Source organism: Myotis davidii, unplaced genomic scaffold (assembly GCF_000327345.1).
Source record: "Myotis davidii unplaced genomic scaffold, ASM32734v1 scaffold112, whole genome shotgun sequence".
Classification (NCBI taxonomy): domain Eukaryota; kingdom Metazoa; phylum Chordata; class Mammalia; order Chiroptera; family Vespertilionidae; genus Myotis; species Myotis davidii.
In genome coordinates this window covers 141,861-156,869 of record NW_006284838.1, presented here as the reverse complement: position 1 = coordinate 156,869, position 15,009 = coordinate 141,861, and the positions used below count along the sequence as shown (strand labels likewise).

The window sequence follows — 15,009 nt, the reverse complement described above, 5'->3', positions numbered from 1 at the left end:
ACCTCAGTCGGACATCCTTAGGGCTGCCATGGAGGTGGGCCACTGCACTCACGAGCTGTCAGCCTGGGTTGTTGCTGAGCAGTGCTCCCCCTATGGGAGCGCACTGACCACCAGGGGAAGCTCCTGTGGTGAGCATCTGCCCCCTGGTGGTTAGTGTGCATCATAGTGACTGGTAGTTCTGCTGTTTGGTTAATTTGCATATTACCCTTTTATTATCTATAATATTAAAAGCCTAATATGCTAATTAGACTGGACAGCCAAACGACCTTCTGGACATTAGACCGGATGTCCTTCTGGACAAAGCCTGGGCCAGAGGGAAGCCTGGGTCCCAGGTGCCTGCTGGTGGCTGGGGCAAAGACTGGGTCCCGGGTGCCTGCTGGTCGCCAAAACGAAGCCCGGTCCCGGGTGTTGGAGGGAAGCCGGTGCCGGCAGCGGGAGAAGGAAGACCTACTCTTGCACAATTTTCGTGCATCAGGAAACTAGTATTGTCAATACTTATCCCAACAGATTAGCACCATCTCTACTTTTCTCAAATCTTTGTATTTACTATATATTCTTAAAATTTATTTTTTTATTCTGATTTTCATTTATTCACAATGTGTGTAGTTGTATACCTTCTCATTTGCATGCTATATACCCATATTTTTCTGTGAAATTCTTGGTCATACATTGTACATGAATATCTAAATTCCAAAATCTCTGTAGTTTGGTTAGCATTCCACAAGCGTCATTTCTCAGGAGAGTTTTTATCCGAAGTTTCTAGAAGAGAGCCTGCCATCCCTACTGCCTGTTCATGGGCCAAGATCCAGAGAAAGATGACTGGGCACCTGCCTGGGTGAGATGCCATGTGATACTTACCTTGAGGAAAATTGTTCTCAATATATCATCTCTGTAGGTTTTCTTTAGACTCTTGTGCTTATGAGGTATCATAGTCAAAGGTAAAACCAAGAGTTAATAACTATAAAGAGTGAAATGCTCACAAATTTCTCTTTTTAGACACAGTAAATACTATCTGGTAACAGACTGAAAGAGGGAAACAGTGTGGAGTGGTGGACAGAGACACTGAATCAATGTCCTCCATAATTTTGAGAGTGTTCTGAGTTTCATTCAATCAGCATTTATTGAATCCTAATATTAGTAGTCAGCTACTAATTAATATTTTAATAAAATTTGCATTCAATAAAACATGCTTGTGTTTATTTTGGCTGTGCCATGGCTGTGGATTTAAATGAAAAGACAGACTCAGGATTCTAAAACGAAGAACCCTCTTGAATGGACCTCACCTAGTCACAGAGGGTGCAGGGCAGGGATGGGAGAGCATACTCAGTGGGAAACACGAGCAGCGAATGCTCCTGGCCATGCTCCTGACCGGGTGGCCAGAGGGATGTTCCTGGAAGTTCCATACCTTGTCAATAGCTATCTGTAGTGTGGCAGGCCCTCCGCTCATCCTCCTGCTCAACCTTGTGCATGTGATTCCCCACAGTACTCAAAGGCGGAGAGGCATCCTGTGACGGCACTGGAGAAAATGATGGAGTCAAGCTTTGCTGGCCCCCAGTCATTTCCAGAGATTTCTTCTGACAGAGGAAGCCAATCTGTCAAACACCACAGGTACAGGTAGTTAATCATGGTGGAATGGGCACATTCACGCCATGTGTGGCTCTGGACAACACATGCCCAGAAATGGCAACACTTTAGGAGAGATGGTTGTTCTTGCTTCTCATGTGGCTCTCCATGGAGTGGATGCTCAAGCAGCTCACAGCAGGTAAACCAAAGACACCAGCCGGCTGCAGTGCCCCTCTACAAAGCCGAAAGGAGCAGTGAACAACACCCATCAAAGCTACAGATACAGACCAGTGAATGAAATAATTGCATTCTGAAAATAACTATTAAAAACATGATTCTTTTTAGCCTGCCTTATCACTCTCTGCAGATTTAATGACTAATTCTTCTCTGGGAAACTGATGTGACATGCTCCAGGTCTTTCACCATGGCTCTCAAACAAAGAAACTTTCATGGGGGAAGAATCCTGGCAAATCTTCTTGGATCTGTAAGATCTATGATCAATGGGGTGGCCTTCCTTTACAAGATGACCATAGAAATTGGCTCTTTGGGGGAGAAAACCAAAAATAATGTTATCTTACAAATTTTATGGAATTCTGAGGCTGAAAACTTCTTAGTCATCTTCTAGTCACATACTGTGTTTTATACATGAGGAATCTGGAACTCTAAAAATTGAAAATTTTTGCTCTAAAACAAGTGCCAAAGTTTGGGACTAGTGCTGAAGCAGACATTATGTTTATGTCATTTAAATGCATATCCTCTTTCTTTGTAGAAGTTGTCCCGCAATTCGAGCTTTCTTTTCTTAGTAAGAAGTATAGTATTTAAAATTTAAAAAGAAAAACGTTATAAAGAGTTAAAAAGTTGTAAAAGGAAAATATGAAAAATCACATCTGTTGCCATCAATGATATGTAAATATTGGTTTTTACACATCCAGGAAGTGCTTTGCAAACCACATGGACAGAAACACACGTTGTACAAGGAAACGGTCTTCTTCCTTGCTTTTCAATGGGCCCAAAAAAGATTTCATTGATGCTGACATGTTGCTTTGAGGTTTTCTGTCACTCTGTACGATTAGAGACTGAGATACTAAAGGTTTGCTGTTTTTCAAAAGGTGATTTAAATGTTTTTAGCTCAGGATTTAAATATGTTTAGTTATTGGATAATTGCTTTAGTTATTAACTACATATTTTGATTTATATCAATTAAGGAATTTGTAGATATTTCCCTCTAAAAAGAAAACCATTTCAGTTCCCTGGAGCTAATAGAAGTTCTTTAATTAGGGAAATAAGTCCAAAATTACCAGCATCTTAGAAGATGAATATTTTCTCCAAAACAGCATTTTCCCCTGCTGATTATAATACGTGTTAAAGTGGCATTGCACCCAGTCAAGTAAACTAATTAAGTACAATATTATTCCAGCACTACATTATGCCATTGATGTTTTAAAGTTAAGATAAAAAAAGAATTACAGCTTCTATCGTATTTGCGCTGCAAATACCTCACTCTTCCTCTTCTCTGTTGACATCCTCCCTCCTAAATGTGGCTCCCACTGTGGTTTCTAGGAAATAAGGATGCCTGTTGGAGACCTTCCTTTCTGTTTGGTTCAGTGGCATTGCAGTGCTGTTGGCATTCATTGTGTCATGGTAGATAGGCAAGGACTGATCCATAAAGTGCCTCTAAAACTTTGAAGTTACAGTTTAATATCTCAGAGCTTTGTTTTGTAAAATATGCAGGAGACTTAAATGTTGTCATGACTGGCAGCCCGGTCACTGATTTATGTAGCCTGCCAACTGTTCCATGACTTCCCGAATGCTACTGCATTAGCAAGCTAAACTAGCTGGCTGATCAGTAGTCATGGAACTGCTTTTTAAGATGGGCCACTAGTTCATATGGTAGACTTTGCTGCCAAGCAGTTTGGCTAGCTATAAATAATTAATTTATTGCCTTGCACTGCAAATATGACATATTTGGATAGCTCATTTATGAAACAAAGCTATTAATTCAAAGCATTATTTCTTTTTAGTCAAAAATATTTCTTTTTAAAAAAGAATCCTAGTATGTCATGTCTTACTTATTGCATTGTACTTGGCAATGTAAGTCACTTATAGATAGCACACATCTAAGTATTTTTAAAGGGTGAAAGAAGTCTGAGTTTTCAATGATTTGCGTGAGAGGAGACAGGGGAGCTCATTGTACTGAGCATCTGTTAAGTGCCAAACACTTCACATACTTTATCGTTTTTAACCCCCATAGCAATCTTATGAAAAGACTTAAGCATGATGCCAGTGCCTTTCTCCACACACGTCTAGTCTTCACCTCTCTTTGCTAGCATCGCTCTGTGCACTAGAAGGGCAGCAGGCTCCCTTGTCCTCTAGCTTTTGTCGGCTCAATGGGAGGCACCTGCATGTGATGGGAGGCCAAAGAGAGTGAGGTTCCAGTACTTCCACCTCCCCCTCCCTGCTTGGCTGCCTCAGCTATGGCCCTTTTCCTGCAGCCAACGTGCCTGCCAAGTGGCCCTCTCCTTATAATCGCCTTGTCTCTCCGTTCTGCTAACAGATCCCTCTCCTTGTCCCTTAGGTCATAGGGATAGTAACAGCTTCCTGTTGTCACTAGCCTTGACATACAGCAGTATCTTCTGTTGTCTTTTTTTTTTTCTCAAATACTGGACACACCTTTTTAAATGGCAAAATTTCCCCCAAATGACCCAATTTAGAGTGCCATCTATTTTCCTCCAAGACTCTAACTCAGTGATGGAGAACCTTTAGAGCTCAGCGTGTCAGCATTTTGAAAAACCCTAACTTAACTCTGGTGCCATGTCACAGATAGAAATTTTTTTTTTATATTTGTAACCACAGTAAAACAAAGATTTATATTTTTGATATTTATTTTATATATTTAAATGCCATTTAACAAAGAAAATCAACCAAAAAAATGAGTTCACGTGTCACCTCTGACACGTGTGTCATAGGTTCGCCATCACTGCTCTAACTGGTGCCAGCACTTCCCCCAGGGCCATGCTGCTAATGATGTACAGACCAGAGATGAACACCCTGGTCCAGCTAACCCTAGCACGCAAGCCTGAGCACCCTTCAGACTCCATAACTGCTGCTGGATGGTGCAGATAGAAGCTGAAGGGAGGGAAAGGCATGAGCTGATACAGAGCTTCATAGACTTGTTAACTTAGTGAGGCCCCTTGATATTAGGCATCTTGGGACTCGACATGCAAGAAATATTATGAGAAAGAATTAAGTTGTACTAATGTTGCCAGGCATAATCTGGTGTTGGTACTAACTCAGGAAGTCCATGTTGGGTTGAGAATATGAAGTTTGATCAGTCATCTTGGTTCTCAAACTCTGGCCTTAAATAATATTTGAGAAGTTGTTTTGTTCAGTAGAAATAACAGCAATATTCAACCTCTGACACATACAGAACTTCAAATAATAAAGTGATATGGGTAAACTCCTTTGGGGGACTGGTCTGTTTAAAACCTGATAGGTTTATTGAAATTTTGAAAATGTGTTTAATTTTTTCTGCATAGTTTTATGTGATTTAATCACAAACTGTCATCTTAGGAATGTGTACACAGGAGCCAGTTCTCTGCACTGCTCCCATTCAGTATGTGAAGTTCAGAGGGGTAGAGATGTGGATGGATGTGCAACAGGTAGTGTGTCAAATTAGCAACTGATTTTTAGAAAGAATCTTATTCTTTTGTTTCACATGATCTGTATAGGGATCTCACCGAAAGTACATTTCATTTATACCTGTTGCCCTTTAGGGATACCTAAAAACAGTTATTTTGGCATTTGGACGTATGAGTCAGAATGAAATGTTTAGTAAAAGCAAACTAAAAACGGAAAATGATTTAGCTTCTCAAGACTGATGGAATTTTGAGATAATGAACTGCGAATTTAGCACAAATGTTAAGGAGAGAATGCCGATCATAATAACGTTTGTTGATTCTCCCGCTAACACAAGTGAAAATTTCCCCATAGGTCCCTCCAGGGCTTCCTGTGATTGGTCCCTGTCAGTGCCTAACAAGAAAGCCACGTTTACTGTTATTAGACAGACAGCCACTGTAGCTTGAATACTGAGGGTGGGTGGGAATCGGGAGCTTCAGAATTCCTTAAACCCACCTCTTAATTTGGCTGGAAAGCAGCAATTTTAGCCCATTGTGCTCCACCTTAGAAAGCCAGAAACACAAGAACTTCTCTTGGCCTCAGGCTTCGCAAGGATAAATGGATTTGGCAACTTCTGATCCCTCCTGGCAGATACACTCCAGTCATGGGTGGAGTCTGGACAGGGACTTTGAGGCTCTCGGGTGCAAGTGCAGTGTTTAAAGGGTTTGGGCAGCCACCTGAAAGGTTATGGCTATGACCGATGTGCTGGTTTTCTCTCCCGCAGCCGGAGTCTCTCCTCCTGCTGCAGTCCAGCACAGAGGAGTGGTGTGCTCCACCGGAACGCCTTCAGGAGGACACCCCCCTCACCCCGAAGCAGGCTGGGCGGGATTGTGGGGCCAGCGTATCAGCAACTTGAGGAATCAAGGATCCCCGACCAGGATACAATACCTTGCCAAGGGTAGGTCTGAAAACAATGAAATGTAAGGAGGGTGTCATTATTGCTATAGCTTTAAGTTGAGTTGCTATGCTCATTGGGGTTTTTTATTCATTGATTTTGTCACCAATTAGCTATTTATACTTCCTTTCATCTTTGTTCTACAAAGGTAAACTAACTTAAAAGGTTAGGTACAATGGAAATATATATTAGGAAAGTGTTTAATCAAAAATAAACATAACATTAGCAAGGAAATAAATGTACACATATCTAGGCACTATGTTATTAAATAGTCACTAAAACAGCTTAGAATTTGTCTTCAATTTAAAAACTAAAGATTTCTTAGGAGGACTAAAGTGTTTCTTTATCCTTAGGTTTGAATAAAACTACTTAATTCTCTGATAAGTATGACTGTGGACAATACTGTAAACATTAACCTATAGAACTTATAGCATATATGGATGAGATATATCATATAGGATATATATATATATATGTATATGTATATATATACACACACATACACACACACACACACACATACATATACATCTCCTATATGATAAAACCCTAATATGCAAATTGACCCAACAGTAGAAAGACCTGGCTCTATGATGCACACTGACCACCAAGGCGCAGATGCTCAATGCAGGAGCTGCCCCCTGGTGGTCAGTGCAATCCCACAGGGGGAGTGCCACTCAGCCAGAAGCTGGGCTCATAGCTGGTGAGCACAGTGATGGTGGCAGGAGGTAGCATTAAGGACCCCACCTCCACGGTAGCATTAAGGACCCCTCAGGAATGTCTGACTGCCAGCTTAGGCCCACTCCCAGCAGCAGGCGGACATCCCTCAAGGGGTTCTGGACTCTGAGAGTGTGCAGGCCAGGCTGAGGGAACTCCCCCAGTGCACGAATGTCGTTCACGGGGCCTATAATTATATATATATATATATGTTATCATGTTATCTACTTCCATCGAGCATTCTTGAATGTGTCTCAGTTAATACTGACAGCATGATTTCGAAGTACAATTTGCTGAACTCAGATCTCTAGGTTTATTCACGGTGCAGGGATGGAAATATGGGCCTCGAGCACAACAACTGCTATTCCTCCTTGCAGTGCAAAGGGTGTCCTTCTTCTGAGTGGCTTACACGGCTCAAGGTGTGGTGAATGGAATGGAGGATGAACTTTAGTCCCATTCATCTAATTGACTATTCAAACAAACATGGTAGCTCTTACTTAAAATGACTTAAGTTCAAATCTTTGGCCCTTAACATCTTGTGTGAATTTGAGATAGTTTTATCATCTAAGCTTAAGTTTTTTTCATCTATAAATTGAATAAAGATAATACAGCCTTCCTCAAGGTTGTTGGGTAGATTTTTTTTTAATTATGTGTGGAAAGAGCTTGTACCTTATCACATGGCAAACAGAGATGTAGTACGGGTTTGTATTGTCTCAGGAGCTGTTATAAAATTATCATTGATTTCAAGAATAATGCAATCAGGGTTTACTACAGAAATTTCAGGAACCTGTTCTCTCACACAAGCCAGGTTCTTATCACATCCAGCTTTTCTCTCTCTGGATGAGCCAGGCCAGGTTTCTCTGCTGCTTTGCCCTAGGCGATGTTCCCACACTGTATCAAGCTGGAGGCCTAAGCAAGTAGGGAGTCCATCACAGAGCCTTACCCTTGTCTTTTCTTCTGGATAAGATATATGTGCATTTCTACTCTGTCTGACAAAGCTCAGCAACAGATTGCTTTAGGAAGACCAGGAGACAAGAATTAAATAGCCTGTGGCTGGGTTTTGTAATTTTGAAGCAATTCCGAATGTAGTGCAAAATGGAGTTGGTACAGATCTGCAAATTCAACATAACAGCCAAGTTATCCAAAATGTCTGATATAATGCAAGTCAAGAAGTAGCTGGCCTTCTCTTTGCCTTATATTTGGAAAGGGGGCTTGTATTTAGCCTACAATGACAACTAATCAGATTTCATAATTATTTCCCTTCTTAAATCACTGGTATTGCCCGTTACCTAGGAATAGTTTACTTTGTGACTGCAGAGGGGGCCCAGCCCATGCCGTGTTTCTTTCTGACGGGCATGTTTTGGCTGTCATTCCATATGTCCAGGTGTAAGGATGCTCTGAGCTGCTCTGGGCACAGGCTTCAACCACACATACATGAACTTTCAGAGGCTCAGAGGTGCCCATCACATGTTCAGAGGTGCCCTGCTTTGTCTTTTACCTCCTGGGAGACTTCCACTTTCTGTCTGCATGGTGGTGGTTTTGTTTTGGTTCAATCATCATCGGGGTTGGAATATTCTCTCCAGCTGGCTGGCCACGTGTATTTTCCTGTGTGTGATATGCACCCAGTGTTGATAAATGGTGACTCCAAGTATAAGTCACGGTGTGCTCAGCACAATGAATCTCAGGGAGCAATCTCATTCTCAGTTCTTGAAAACAGCTATTTTCCACTCCTGGGGGACTTTCCATCTCTCTGGACTGGAAATAGGATCGGTAATAGAATTTCACAGTTAAAGGCCCTCTTCAAATCTGGCCCTAGCCTGGAGGGGCAGTGATTGAATTTGCAAGAGCCATCAGCCATCTGCTGCTTGTTTATCACGCATGTGGACGCTGTCTGCTAGGTAGGCCCCGGTGGTAGGACTTCTCTCCGTGTCACTGACTTCAGCCCAGTTTGAACCAGTAGTTATCTCAGTGAAGCCGGAGGAAGGTGTGAACTGGTAACTATTCAGGAACCTTTTTTCTGATTAGTGGGGTCAGAGACAGCCACGGTCCCAGAGCTCTGAGCTGTGTTATATCAGGAAAACCAAACTAATATATTCATATGCTAGATAGAAAGAAATGGAGTCACAAAAGCTAGACTGCCACCTTACAAGTAGAAGGGATACGAAGTATACTGACTGTTTGCTGCATATAACCTCCCAATTCATGGGTCAACACTCAACCACTGAGCCTCATCGGCCTGCCAATATTTCACCTTTCCTTAGTTACTGAGGAAATGCACTGGTTATTTCTTTGTTGAGAGATCAGAGGACCAACAGTCCAAATTGGCATTTTACAGACAATGAATGACAAGCTCATAGATCAAAATTGTGAACGAATGATTGATTGTCAGGGATTCAGACTGCTGCCTGTCTTCTAACCCAGATCACATCTAGAAGTTGTGCTCACACTTAAACTCGTGGAGAAGAGTAGTCTGCTTCTCCTCAATACCAGTGCTGGCCTCACAGACTCTAGGAGGGAAGTGGGGGTTACCAGCATCCTCTGGGGAATAGTGCAGATGCGTTACTTCAGTTAGTTCTCAGAGCAATCCCCAAGAGCACTGTCACCACCTGATTGTTTTAATTGAGGAGAAAATTAAAAGGAGGCTGCAATTCATCTAAAAATGGTGTTGGCGCTTGAAGTCATGTCTGATCCAAAACAAAAGCACATTTGGGAGAGTTCACATCTTCATGTTATGGTAACATTTTAGATTGCAGTTATTGGCAGCTGTGTGTCCCATGTCCCTTAACTGACTTGTGAGGTGACCTATAGGTCAGCTGAAATTCCTTTCTCATCTACACCCTTAATTCACAGTCAGGCTTGTTATAAGACTGCTTCAAGTTTGGCTTGAATTGCCTTTGATCACTTCTTCATCAGGCCACATTGTTAACTTATTAAAGCTATGATTGTCTAAATCCTCTAAGACATTTATACATTTATCTAATACTAGAGGCCCAGTTCACAGATTCATGCACTGGTGGGGTCCCTCAGCCTGGCCTGTGCCCTGTCACAATTCGTGACCCCTCACAGGATGTTGGAGAGCTGGTTTCGACCTGATCCCTGCAGGCCAAGCCAAGGGACCCCACCAGGGCATGAATCGGTGCACCAGGCCTCTAGTATGCATATAAGATTTTTGGTTAATCTCTTCCTGCCCCCCCCACCCCATTCCTCCCTTACCTCTGAGATTCATCAGTCTATTCCATGTTTCCATGCCTATGTGTTGAGCGTCTGCTCCTGGTGGTCATTGCACATCATAGGCTGGCTGGCTGGCCGGTTAGCCAGTCACTTAGGCTTTTATATATAGAGATTTTTGCAAATAATGTTTAGATCCTGGTATAAGAATTTGCATCTATGATCATCACATTTCAAACCTATTAAATTCTACCCACTGATACACTCTCATGATATCTATGAGAAATACAATTTTATCCTAATTACATTTTTTGTCTCTGTGAGTTTAGTGAATCTGATAGTAGAGATCCTATATCTTCATAGATATTAATGGTGTTAACTGGATGATATTCAGGACAAACACAAAACTCTCTAATTTGTTCCATTTCAGTTCTAAAACACCAAAGCAAATGGACCAAAATCCCTGGAAAATTTCCTTTTGCGGGGTGGCTATACAGTTTACACAGGTAGAGATTATGCATCCTTTGAAAAGTGTTCTAGTGCACCTTCTGGCTTTCATAGTAACAATTAAAATAAGACAACTTGGGTTTAACTTCTTCCTCTTCTGCTTATGAAAGGTAACTTGTGGCAAGTCATTTGAGTACCCCTTAGTCCAGTTTCTTCTTTAATAACATGGTAATAATAATAAGTAAACCACAGTTGTAAAAATAGTGAAGCAATTAAAGGTGAAAGTACTTTTTAAAAACACTATGCAGCCTGACCAGCATGGCTCAGTGGTTGAGTGTCATCCATGAACCAGGATGTCACGGCTCTATTCCTGGTCAGGGTACAGGTCTGGGTTGTGGGCTCCATCCCCAGTAAGGGTGTGCAGGAAGCAGCCCAATCAATGATTCTTTCTCATCATTAATATTTTTACCTCCCACTCCCTTCCTCTCTGAAATTAACTAAAAATATCTTTAAAAATTAAAATCACTATGTAAATGTTAGCTCTTGTTATTATGTTTGAAATAGATGCTGATTGGGGAATAAAGTGTTTATCTCTAAGGTATGCTATGTTCTCACATGCCTGTTCCATCAAGATTTATTGGTTACCCACTCTGTACTAGGCACAGTAAAAGAGGATGGGACTATAAAGACACCTAAATTTGCTCCCCATCTTTTCTCACCATCTGCTAGAAATAAAGACCTCTAAATTACTCCCATCATGCCCTTAAATAACGATTTCTATTCAGTATGCTACACACTTCATCGCAATTACTCTTTCCTTGTATAAACATGACTTTTATTTATATTATAATGTAAGACTAGGGGAATGCTAGGTATCATATGGAGGGTAGGTATGTTTAGATTACACTTACATTTTAATGTTTAATTTAATGTTTAAATTAGGGATAAATAACAGAAATAGAGTAAAAACTGTTCAAGTCCCCAAACCACATTTCTTTGAATCTATGACTAGTTGACCCACACTGTGGCACTGGGAAGCTCAGAGGCACTGGGAAATTCACTAGCTCTGAACAGGCCAAGAAAGGGCCTAATCAGATTCTGGAATCTTCAAATGACTTGAATAGCATGCTGGCATTCTTGACAAGCCATTGACATACACCGATGAGCTACCTTACTTGGCTGCAGAAACCACATATGGGAAGTTGCTAGATTGGTAGAGGCCTTACGGAGCTCACTTCATGCTTGTGTTTGGACAGAGAGAAGAATCATGTGCCTCCCACGCCCCTTTAGGCTCAGCAGTTTGTAGTGAGGCAATGCCCACAGGGCAGAGTGCCGACAGAAATGGCGTTCGTTCCCCCAAAGTTGTGAAGCAGAAAGACTGTGGACTCTAGTACCTTAATGCTTAACGTGGGGCTTCCCGGTTTCTCGAAGTAGGATGGCCACATGAGTACCAAACCAGGGCTGAGAGGGTGGTCGAGTTGATGGAGTGGAGTAATGCCGTTATGGGTTTCCTGTTTGTCACTATGGAAAGGCCACACTTACCTGCTCAATCCCCATTTACTTTGTATTCTAGGATAGAGGTCAGGAAGACTATATCCCACCTGCCTATACAGCTGTGGTGTGTTGAAAGATCCCTGGACTTAAAGTAAGAAGATCTGGGTTTGAGTCTCAGTCTGTCACTTATTTTCTGTGTGACCTTGGGCAAGTCACTGCACCTCTCTGAGCTTCAGTTTCCTTCTCTGTTTATCTGGGAACATATTCTGCGTCTGATGGGGTTGCTGTGAGAAGTCAGTGAGGTGGTGCATGTGGCAAGTGCTTTGCTGGCTGGCGAGTGCTCTGAAGAAGCGCCGGCAGAAGGCAGGCTGTCTAATACTCTCTTTCTTTTCAGGTATTCATCCGCCGGTTTAAACACCCAACAGGATGCATCAGTCCATATGCAACTGCCTTCGAGAGAGACAAACTCCTATTTTAATAGCTTGGATCAAAAGGACCTGCTGGGATATTCATCCCCAAGGGCCAGTTCGGTGCCCATCATCCCTTCAGTGGGGCTAGAGGAAACCTGCATCCAAATGCCAGGGATTTCTGACGTCAAAAGCATCAAATGGTGCAAAAACTCCTACTCTGCTGATGTTGTCAATGTGAGTATTCCAGTCAGCGATTGTCTTTTAGCAGAACAACAAGAAGTGAAAATACTGCTAGAAACTGTCCAGGAGCAGATCCGAATTCTGACTGATGCCAGGAGGTCAGAAGACTACGAACTAGCCAGTGTAGAAGCTGAGGACAGTGCGAGTGAAAACACCGCCTTTCTCCCCCTGAGTCCCATGGCCAAATCGGAACGAGAGGCACAATTTATCCTAAGAAATGAAATACAAAGAGACCCTGCGTTGACCAAGTGACTTGAGACGTAGGAATCTGTGCATTCTATGCTTTGCTCAACAGGAAAGAGAGGAAATTAAATACAAATTATTTATATGCATTAATTTAAGAGCATCTACTTAGAAGAAACCAAATAGTCTATCGCCCTCATATCATAGTGTTTTTTAACAAAATATTTTTTTAAAGGGAAAGAAACGTTTCAGGAGGGATAAAGCTTACAACTAAAGCTTTCGGGTGGAATTCTGAATACAATTTCAGTTAGTCCCAACATGATCCTCTTTGGCTCTTGGTAGATGCGGGCGATTCAGACCCTCAGCCCCACAGCAGTGTCCTCGTCCAAAAGCACCGGCAGGTGCCTGGTTTCAGAGACAAGCTGCCCCCGAGGGCGGGTGTGCCTGTGCACAGACAGCCCTTGCCGTTTGGCTTGGCAGTCCCAACCCCTAAATTTCTCTTCACTCGACAGCCTCATCACAGGTTATGTCATGTCAACCAATGTAGTGTTTTCTATTTCATTTTGAGAATGGCACAGGCCTGGGAAGGAGAAGGAGGACAGAGATAGAGGGAGCCATTGGGGGCAAACTCAGCTGCTCTTTCGTGCCATCTTCCTCTGAAATTTGAAGGTGCAGAAGCTCAGAGCAAGATATGAAATCAACATATAAAAAAGGACAAAAAAATCAGTGTCATGTCACTAAAGTCATGCTGATAGAAATGTTTTTCTTTGAGATCGTTTAGGATGCCAAAGGAGCATTTCTCAGTGTATGTGTGTGCCTGTGTGTGTGTGCCTGTGTGTGTGAGAGAGAGACTGTGTGTGTGTGTGCGTGTGCGTGTGTTTGCTCCCTCGAGCACTGGTATGCTGTATGCACATGTGTTCATTGTATGTGTGTGCATGTGTGTGTGTGTATTAAGCTTGCTAAAATTTGTTCTGAAACATCAGGGAATCTAATATTAAAAAAAAATTTCCCTCTTAGATCTGTTCACTTTAAATTTTTCCATTAAGTATAAAGTTCAGTTGGTAAGTTCTTACATCAAAGTCACTTGCATGGTGGGGTCCTATAAAACTGTTGACAATGTCTAGACCATTTTCTGATGTGAATATTTCTGAGAGGAACAATGTAGGTTCATTGATGATATCTGTATCACAGGAGAGTTGAATGTGTGTGTTTATTTTGAATCATGCGTACTTAAATTATTCACACAAGCCGATGACCAAATTGACAGTTATCCTTTGCTTTTTCATGAGCCTCATTAGTATTTATTTTGTAGTTAGTCTACAACTTGTGGACCAAGATATTGGCTTCTGTGGTTAATATGAAAAGAATAAATTGTTGAAATCACAAAGGCGAGTATTCAGTTCACAGGAAGCCCTCAAAAGAACAGTAAATTGTATTGTATGTTCCTTTGGAATAAAGCAATATTTTTACCACTGCTGAGGTGAGCGGGGACTCCTCCTGGAGATTTGTCTGTTTTATTTACCCTTATTTTGATGGGGGCATTCAAGAAAATTAGTGTTCACATAACCAGTCTTTTTCCAGTTATTGGTGGTGTTGTTATGTTTACACTGTTTTAAATAAAAAGGCACAGTATTTGAAAGTATATAAAAGATTTCTTTTACTGCAGTTGGGGAAACCTTATTTAAAATTTTCTTTTTCCATTGAAGAGAAATGTAACTATTTCAGAGTCAGACATTGAACATATACAACTCTTATTTGAAGTTAAGTTGTTTCTGTTGAAAATACTTTGCAAATTGCTCTTTGAGAACATTCTTTAATAATAGACACAATGCCACACAAGGGAAAGAAAGAACAGGATGTTTTTCAGCACTGTTTTGTGAAAATTCAAGGTCTCAAATGTTGAAAACATTTTGGTAGAGATGCATTTTATATGCAACAAAGGGTTCGTGGTACTCATCAGTTGTCCCATTATAGTTTTGTTGTTTTTTAATTTATAGGTAATGTAAGCCTCTTAAAAGGTGATTATATATTTTTATTTCTAGATCATCTATGTTCTCATTTTAAAATTATGATATCTTTGGGAAAAGAATTGGAAAAATAGTCTTAGCAGGTATATAAAACCCTCTTAAGGTACATATAAAATATGTTATTGTGTTGCAATTTGTTATAACTATAAACGTTAACTAGAAGGACTCACAAGTTTGTTGCTGTCAACCT

The 15,009-nt window shown here is 41.3% G+C and overlaps 1 protein-coding gene across 1 annotated transcript in view; it reads left to right on the top strand.

Moving 5' to 3' along the window:
* Positions 1 to 13,788, top strand: part of NRG3 (neuregulin 3) — a 1,107,294-nt gene extending 1,093,506 nt beyond the window's left edge. The window contains exons 7-10 of the mRNA XM_006755074.2: positions 1,484 to 1,608; positions 5,963 to 6,136; positions 12,039 to 12,110; positions 12,354 to 13,788. Of these exons, the coding sequence (XP_006755137.2) occupies positions 1,484 to 1,608; positions 5,963 to 6,136; positions 12,039 to 12,110; positions 12,354 to 12,861 (879 nt within the window). The 3' untranslated portion in view covers positions 12,862 to 13,788. The remainder of the gene's footprint in view (positions 1 to 1,483; positions 1,609 to 5,962; positions 6,137 to 12,038; positions 12,111 to 12,353) is intronic.
* The last annotated feature ends 1,221 nt before the right edge of the window (positions 13,789 to 15,009 follow it).